Here is a 9,960-nt window from a genome sequence, read left to right on the forward strand (position 1 = left end):
CAATGTTTATTAGAATACTTATGTGCCAAGCATTTTATGCCTATAATCACATTTAATGGTATGAATGAGGTATTACAAACTGAAGCTTAACAATTTTGAGGGACCTGACTAGGGTCCCATCCTATCAAATGACAAAAAGAACCCAATCATACGCCTAGTCATCCAGGCTATGGACAAAGCCTAAGAGACATAAGACTATATCCATAAAGATGCTCAACACAATACAATCAGTCTCTTAAAAACTGTAACACACAAGTACTCACTCAAATAACCATGGGGAAACTTGAAGCAAATTATGGTTCAAGAACAAGATCGCATGTTTTGGGAATTTAGAGTAACTATAAGGGCAAAGTTAAAAGAATGGGAACATTTGAAATATGTGTGCTAAGAAAACAAAGCAGACTTGACACACACACTGCCTGTGTGTACAATCATTCCTAGAATGAAATGTTCACAAGAAATTTTCATCTACTTTGTTCAGTGCTAGTTTGGTAGTGTCCCTAACACAGCATGTACTAAATTCATAATGGCTGAATCAATGAATTTCAGTAAAGTAATATATATGAACAAGAGCTGGGGGAATAACAAGCTAGGAAACTTATTTGTTAATAGAATTACAAATGATGTTCTTTAATACTGAAGGTGATACCCTAAAAGTAAAATTTTGTATATAAACAAATTCAGGATCAGAATATGAAATTTCATTCTTGTTCAGTTTAGAGTTTCTAAGGCTGTCTGGCTAATGCAGGAAGCTACCTCACAATGGGAGGAGAAAGAGAGTTTCTTTTCTGAAGGGTGATGATCACAGGTCTGTGATGCCAAGTACACAGCAAGTACAATATACCCTTCTAAGTTGCCAAGAAGGTGACAATTTTCAACCAGCTGCAACAAATCCCAGTGTTGTTTTACACATTTCTAATCTCCCTTAAAAATAAATATATTAGTAAAACACAGATTTCCAGCTTCAAAACACAAAATATTTCAGCATGCTGGCCATCTATTTGAAACACAGAATTTATTCCAGACTGTACTTAAATACAAGCATTCAAAGAAACCTGGTATCAAGTCACTGCAGAAATCAGAAGGCTCTCTATAGAAACATTTAGTGTTACCAGGCTCAAACATTCCCATGACCAACAACAAGAAAAATGAAAGAAATGAATATATAGATAATAGAAATATAATGATTTTAAAACTCAACTATTCCAGAATAAAAGAAAGTCAACTTAGTAATTAGGTCTTCAGATATTATACTTGATCTGATATTATACATGTATCTGATGCCACCTAAGGAAAACTAACCCCAAATTATTTTGTGTTAAAGACTATCAACCAATAGGGTTGCCAAAAGCATAGAAGAACCAGGTTGTTTTCAACATAACAGTATGAAGACTTCTGTATATAAAGTCAGAAGCACTAAAAACTCATCCTTTTACCGCAAACAGGGAGGGAATGATCCAGAGGGCATTTGCCTACATCCTCCTGAAGAACAAAAACTAGTCTTTAAAATAAATTCAAGTGAAAGGGTGAAAGAATCTAGGGAACATTCTGCCAGCTCTACTGCATTTAATAACTCATGAAGAACTATAAATACTCACAATAACTAGCTTAATTCTCCTCTCACCAAGGCTTGACAAGTGAGCAATATACTTCCCTGATACTCAAGCCCTAAAGTTTTCAAAGTTCATCCCTTTCCCCCAGTTATAAGAATATGTCACAACAGTCCATAGTTGATTTCCCTTTCCCTATATATCAAATTCTCAAGCCCGCACAGAAGGCAATCTTCTTCCTTCCACTCTCACTGCAGTGGGGTCTGAATGTCTTCTACCTCATTAAATTTTTTTTTATTACATTAACTTAAATATCTGTATATGTGTTCCATTTGTGTGAGTACAGTTCTTCCCAGTGGGTCCTGAGGAAATAAACCTCAGACCATCTGACCTGGTAATAAGCACCTTTACTTACTGAATCATCTTACTAATTCCTTTCTAGCTTACTTTTAAGGCTTTCCTTCCTGCCTCAGTACTAAATTCAGTAGGGCACTGACGAGACTGAATATACAAAGTAGACCATTTCTCTTTCCTCCTGCAGCAGGTGGATGGGGCCCTAAACATTTACTTCTCTGATCACACCTTAAACATGATGCTAAGAGGAGAACACAAAGAGGAAGAGGTATATTTTGCAATTCACTATCAATCATCATCCATCATAGCACTGACTGGGCCTGTTTCTGGCTAGGCCAAGGCCAAGCATCTTTTTTCTGAACAAACTTAACAAATGCTTCAAGATTAACATGAATATTTTCAACTTTAAGGAAAGAGGCAAGAGGATCAGGAAATTCTGAGATACATAGCAAATCTGAGTACAGTCTGTACTATATGAGATCCTGTCTCAAACAAAGGTGGGGGTGCTGAGAAAATGGCTCAGCCCTAGAAAGTACTTAGTGTTCAACAGGACCAGAGTTCAGATCCCATCACATCTGTCAGGCAGCTCACTGACAATTTCTCTACCTTTAGTGGGTTCCTGCTCACATATATATATACAATACTCACATAAACATACACAGACACCAACACAGACATAAATGAAAAGCTTTTAAAAAGTCTCATAGAATAGTAAGTACTAAATGACCAATTCTTGACTAATTTGTACTTTAAAATAAAAAGCCATCATGGGGCTAGACACATGGCTCCAAAGTTAAGAGTATTATCTGCTCTTCCAGAACCTGGGTTCAATTCCCAATACCCATGTCAAATCATAGCCATAACTCCAATTTCAGGGTATCCAATGATGTCTTCTGACCTTAGAAGGCACCAGACAAGAACTTAGTGCTGACATACACCACTCAATCCATCTAAGATCCTTTGGAAGAATGACAGCATTTTATTATATTATACACATATAATATGTGGCTCACAACAATCTGTAATGGGATTTTTTAAAAAATTATTTTATTGGATATTCTCTGTATTTGCATTTCAAATGTTATTCCCTTTCCCTTGTAATGGGATTTAATGTCCTCTTTTGGTGTGTCTGAAGACAGCGACAGTGTACTCACATACAATAAATAAGTCTTTAAAAAAGAGGGAAATCAGATCCCATTACAGATGGTTGTGAGCCACCATGTAGTTATTGAAAGAGCAGTCAGTGCTCTTAACCAATGAGCCACCTCTCTAGCCCCAAATAAATAAATCTTAACAAAAAAAAAAAAAAAAAAAAAAAAGAGGCCTGGCATACTAGAGAAACTTGAAATCCTAGCACTGGAAGGAAGAAACAAGCAGATCCTGGGCTCACTGGCCAGCCAGTCTAGCCTCCTTAGTAAATCCCACACCAATCTGAGACACTGTCTCAATAAATGTTCAGCACCTGAGGAACACCTAAGGTTGGCTTCTGGCCTCTACATGTGCATTCATGTACACACACACACTAACAAAACAAGGATACAGCTAGAGAGTTGTAGGAAATGACTGCCTTGCAAGCTTAAGGACTTACATTTGATCCTTAGAGCCAGGTAAAAGTTGCATACTAAAATCACTGTCCTGAGACAGAGAAAGAAGGATCCCTTTAGCTGACTGGCCAGCCAGTCTTACAGAATCACGAAACCCAGATTCATTTGAGAATCTGTCTCAAATAATAAAGTGGCTGGGCATGGTGGCATACACCTTTAATTCCAGCACTCAGGAGGCAGAACTAGGCAGATCTCTGAGTTTTAGTACAGCCAGGGTTATGTAGAGACCTTGTTTCAACCAACCAACCAACCAGGAAAGAAAAGGAGGTGGCACCTTGTAAGATTGCTCAATAAGTATGACCAGTTGTTGATAAACCCCATGACCTGAGTTTGATCCCAGAGACCCTACAGTAGAAAATAAGACGTTCATGAGTGCTGTGGTATATGCACACATATATGCTCACATACAAACAAACAAATGTAATCTTTAAAAATTAAAAATAATCGGCTAGAGAGATGGCTTTTCAATCAAGAGTACTAGTTGTTTTTCCGTGATTCCCAGGCATCTAACTCTAGTTCCCGGCGGTGCAACACCCTCTTCTGGCTGCTGTGAGCACTTGGTACCTTACAAGTAGTACACAGACATACATGCTGGCAAAGCACTCATATATGTTGTTTCTTTTTTTTTTTTCTAGACAGGGTTTCTCCATGTAGTACTGCCTGTCCTGGAATTCACTCTGTAGACCAGGCTGGCCTAGAACTCTTAGAGATCCACTTGCTGCTGCCTCCTGAGTGCCAGGATTAAAGGTATGCACCACCACATGGCTAAAAAATAAATAAATAAATAAAAAGTTTAAAATAAATAAGGTTGAGGGTCAGTAAGAAAATACAATATGGGTAAACATGCTTGCCACTGAGACTGAGTTCAGCTCCCAGAACTAAACTGGTGAAAGCAAATCAAGTTATCCCTGACCTCCACGTGCATACCACGGTACCTGAAAACCACACCCAGATAAATAACTGCAAAATAAGGAGGAGATGATTGAGGAGGACACTTAACATCCTATAGCCTCCACACACATTCATCTCCAGGTGAACACATGAATTTCCATGTGTGCATACATGCACATACCACACATTCACAAAACATGGGGAAAAATCCTTTCTGCTGAATCCTGCAACAGGATTCCCAGGGCTCACTGGCCAGCTAGTCTAGCCTACTTCTCAAGGTCCAGACCAAGCAGGAAATCTCTTTCAAAACAAAACTGGACCTAAGTAACAACACCCAAGGCTGTCTGTCGTCATACCTCTAATTTGTACATGCAGAGGTACAGCCACAAGAACATACACTCACAGGAAGAAAATATAGTAAGAACAGTAGTTTTTCTTCTTATCTTTTTGAGACAAGTTCTCTCTGTTATTTAGCTCTAACTATACTGAAAATCTTATAGGCCAGGCTGACCTCAAACAGAGATCAGCTTGCCATCATGGCCACAGCAATTTTTCTTTAAATATTACATGATCACTAAAAGATACTTATGCATACAAGATGCTCTCCCTTCCGTTTTTACAATGAATTTAGGCAGTCTCATCCCCCACAACAACCTGTCTAGTGCTTAACTGTCTATAGTTGTCATTTAGTAACAGACATTTTCTTTGTTCTCCCTACCCTTAGCTCTTATTAGGTTTTCATGGAATCTCATTTTTTTTGCAGCACAAGAGACAAAACCCAGATCCCTGTGGATGGTAGCCAAGAGCTCTAATATTGAAATCTATCCGCCCCCTTTTTAAATACACTATGTAGACTGGCTGGCCTTAAACTTTTGATTTTCTTTGTAACTGATTTTCAATTTGCCAAAAACAACCAGCTTCACCTTCCACCTTTAAAAAAAAAAAAAAAAGTATGTGAGCACACTATGGCTGCCTACACACACACCAGAAGAGGGCATCAGATCTCATTACAGATGGTTGTGAGCCACCATGTGGTTGCTGGGAATTGAACTCAAGGACCTCTGGAAGAGAAGTCAGTGCTCTAACCTCTGAGCCATCTCTCCAGTCCCACCTGCCACTCTTTTTTTTTTTTTTCTTCCACTCTTAAAAGTTATCTTACAACTAGACTTCTGTCAGAACATACATAAAGTTATACTCTAATACCAGGGCCCTGCTATTTAGGTTGGTGATTTGACTCTCTGGATAAAGGCACCTGCTTTTCAGCCTGAGGGTCTAGTTTTATATCTGTGACCCATGTGGTAGGAGATCATTGACTTCCCCTAATAGTCCTTTGATCTCCACAGGTACCAACCCCATGGCATGCACACACACAAGAAAATAAACGTAATTTTTAGAGATAGGTCTCACTATGCAGACCACAATGAACTTGAAATCACTCTGTAGACCAGACTGGCCTGGAACACACAAGATCAGCCTGCCTCTGACTCCCTAGAAGTATCCATCACCATGCCTGCCTATATCATTTAAAAAAGATAAATCTCAAATCCCAAAACATTTAAAAATTAAAACATTTTTTAAACCTTAGGCTTTATCAAAGTTCATCTTTTGTTTCTGTTGTCTTTTTTTAAATTGCAGCTTATCTTAACAAGTAAAGCAGATATTTAGTTTATGTTCACAGAAACATAGCTTATATTCATGAGAGTCATTTTAAATTACACATTTAAGGTTTTCTATGAACTAAGCAGTATCTAAATCATAGGAAACACGTATAGGTCCCAGTACATCCCAGAAAGTGCAGACAATGAGGACAGAGGACACTGGTCATTGTATGGACATGGTCACCACACCCAGCACATCTTCCTTATTCTTTGTTCCCTCTGCATTATTGTAGAATACTGTTTTGTTTCCTATTTTAAAAGACAGGGTCTCATGCATCCCAGAAGGGCTTGCAACCAAGTAGTCACACCTCCACCCCTCAAAGTATCACAGGTAATACCAAACCCATTTCTCCTTTATTATTACCTCTCTCCAACCTCTTACTTTGTTCTAGAACCACTTGATTCTTTTTTATAATTTATTAATTTGCCTCAAGACATAAGTCTGTGTAGCTTTTGTTGTCCTGAAACTCACTCTATAGACCAGGCTAGCTTCATGAACTCACAGAAATCCCTCCTTTCTGTCTTTCACATTCTGGGATTAACAACAGTCTAAGCCACCACAACATTTATTGATTTTTATTTTATGTGCACTGGTATTTTACCAGCATGTGTGTCTGTGTGTGACAGTATCGGATCCCTTGGAAATGGAATTACAGTTGTGATCTACCATTTGGGTGTGGAGAATTGAACCCAGATCCTCTGGAAGAGCTCTTAACTACTGACCATCTTTCCAACCCTGCTAGAACCACTTGAAACAGTTCCTCTATAGGTATGACAACTTAAGCCTCAACTTCTGTTACCTAGAACTAGGATTAAAAAAAGATGCTAACATTCTCGTTGGTGAATTATAGGACTAAAATAATGAAAATGTGTCTACAAACAGTTATGCTTTTGTGGATCATCCTCTCCTCTCACTTCCTTCTTAACCTTTGCAGTCTGTTTCAACTCTACATCTCTTAATTCTCAATTCTGTTCCTGGCTCTTTGTTCTTTCTTTTCTTGGTCATGAAGGCAGAACAATTCCTTTCCTTACAATTTAGGAGGCTGTACAGAAAAGACTAGAAAATCCAACTCCCACCAAAAGCAGCAGGCACTTCTCAACAATCCAGAAAACCTACAAGTATTCAAGAAATTATCTACAATATTCTGACAGCAAAGATGGCCAGGACCTGGCAATCAAAAGTTTAAAAGATGATGCCAAAATGCACAAAAGGATCAAGCATAAAGCTGTCAGAAGGCTGAAGTACATCATCCAAAAGACACACACACACACACACACACACACACACACACACACACACACACACACACACCACACGAGGGGTCGGGGAGCAAGGAAAGCTGTAGTAGGAAATACCTGTAATCTCCCATCTCGGAGACTGACTTAGGAGGATTGAGGGCAAAGCCTAGATGAACTTTATAGCAACTGTCCAAAACAAAAACAAAACAAACAAAAACCCCAAAATCTAGGCATGCTTTAAATTTAAGGTCAGCCTAGTCTACATATCAATTTCCATAGAGACCCTATTTCAAAAACCAAAACCAAAATGGGGGGGGGAGGGTGATGTAGGAGCTGGAGAACTGCTGGGTGGTTAAGAGTTCCCAGAACCCACCTCAGACAGCTAACAATCACCTCTAACTCCAGCTCCAACATCTCTGGCCTCAGCCACCTGCAGTCACATAAACATCCCTACAAACACACACAACTTTAAAAATTAGAAAATAACCTGGTGGTGGCACATGTCTTTAATTTAGCCCTTTGGAGACAAAGGCTGGAGGATCTCTGTGAGTTTGAGGCTAGCCTGGTTTACAGAGCAATTTCCAGGACATCCAGAGAGCTACACAGAAAAACGATCTTGAAAAGGACAAAATAAAAAGGTAAAAAAGAAATTAGAAAAGGAAGTGTAAAGTTTGTGGATCAATATTAGTTTCTTTGACCAAGGTTAGGAAGCTCCCATTTATGCAAAGGACTTTTAAGCGTTTTTCAAACTCTCAAGTTTTCAAACTGATTTTTCTGTCCCTCTTAAGGTTGATGATGGCTCAAACACCAATCCTTTCCATGTTTTGTTTTTAGTGTGTGTGTGTGTGTGTGTGCATACATACGTACACACAAATAAAACACATATGTAAACTATAAATAACACAATGCTATATTGATGTCATTACCCTTTTCTGTTCTCAGGGCTCACTATTATCCTGGATTATTGCTTGTGCTTTTCGATGAGTGACTCCTTGAGAGCCCCTAAGACATTGGTTGAGACCACACTTGTGGCAAAACAATACAGGCATGGGGAGTTTGACGGGATTTTTAACCTTGGTTGGCCTGGAACTCAGATCCAACTGCTTCGGGGTGTGTGCACTATTACACCCAGCTTTGCAGAACTTTTGAGGACGACCAGGAAAATGTTGGTCATACATAATACACATTGGTATTTCCATTTAAATAACTATAAGAAAATTTGGTTGGCATGTCTTGGTTTCCTTGGTTAGTTGGTTATTTTTGAGACAGTCTTGTATGGCATCAGCCAGCTTTGAACTCACTGTAAACCTGAGGTCTTGAATTTACTGTGATCTTTCTCTGCCACCTCCCCAGTGCTGGGATTACAGATGTGTCATCATGTCTAGCCTATCATTCCCTCTGAACTTCAATTTGGCATTATGTGGGGTAGAGGAGCGTGTACAACACAATACACTCACAATCAGAGAGCTTTCCTCCCACCTTTATCTGTGCTCCAGAGAGTGACTGACCTAAGGTAGTCAGGTATGTACAAGGCCAAGGCTTCTCTACCTGCTGAGCCCCACTGACCCCTAGTGCAGTCCAGTAAAGCCCACCAGGTAATTCATGAAGAAGATAAATGCTCTCATTTTCACATTTTGGTGTACATCTTGCAAAGAAAGCATGCTGGAAAAATGTATAAACATTTAAAAACATGCTAGGTATCCAAAAGGTAATAACCTGCCTTAGACATGAAATTCAAAAAGGATGCTGGTCTAAGTGGTAAACAAAACAAAATCACCCAACAACAACGCTTTTGGAATAACTGAGCACAGTCATTTTTAAAAAGTTTTACTCTGATACCCCTAATTAAAAGCTCTGAGAACTGTTTTTATGAAAACTTTCAAGAAAGATAACCACCAGTACACATGAAACCAGTGATTTTTCAGCCTGAAAGCACTGATCACAGGGCACAACAGAGTATCTGGATACTTTTACCAAAGTTTTATCAATAGTTGTAGAAAAGACAGTGGTTCAGATATACATCATCTCATCAAGATTCATAGGCCTTGCTTCTGAAACTGGACAATTCTGTCATATACTTCCGATCTTAAATTTATTCTATACCTCCTATAACCCTGGACACGTTTATATTTTAAAACAAGTAAATGTGACAAGATATCCAAATGATGTGATGTATAGGTTTGGGTTTATAGCTACAAGATCACTCAATCAGTATGTAAGAGTGATTGATCTTCCTTCAGTTTCACCCGAGAGATTACATTTGAACTGGAAGCACTACTCACCTTTAAGACAGAGGCTAAGCTGGTCATATGCTCATGGAGGGCACCCTCAGACTCCTTATAGGTCAAGCAAGTGAACTGATACTCTTCGGGATCAAAAGCATCAGCCCCCTGCTGCTCCACATCACTGGCTACTCCCACATAGTAGTCCTCTATGTCTCCAGGGTCCTCTTCTTCTTCTTCTTCCTCTTCCTCACAGTTTGGGTCATAGTCCTCTTCATTGCTATCAGACCCTTGGCTGTTCATGTCCAGGACATCTTAACATCCAGTCAAGTTGCAGATCAGGAAAGCAGTTGCTTTTTCTCCCCCTCCCCACAACTTTTATCGTTTACTCAAATGCATTAGTGTTTTTTGTCTAAAAGAGAGGAAAAAAAGCATTACTATC

The 9,960-nt window shown here is 39.1% G+C and overlaps 1 protein-coding gene across 1 annotated transcript in view; it reads right to left on the minus strand.

The window, feature by feature from the left end:
• ARIH2 (ariadne RBR E3 ubiquitin protein ligase 2) overlaps positions 1-9,960 on the minus strand; it is a 53,344-nt gene that overhangs the window by 38,512 nt on the left and 4,872 nt on the right. The window contains 1 exon segment of the mRNA XM_080933932.1: positions 9,579-9,930. Within this exon segment, the coding sequence (XP_080790058.1) occupies positions 9,579-9,821 (243 nt within the window). The 5' untranslated portion in view covers positions 9,822-9,930.

The sequence above is a fragment of the Micromys minutus genome (genome assembly GCF_963924665.1).
Source record: "Micromys minutus genome assembly, chromosome: 21".
Classification (NCBI taxonomy): Eukaryota; Metazoa; Chordata; class Mammalia; order Rodentia; family Muridae; genus Micromys; species Micromys minutus.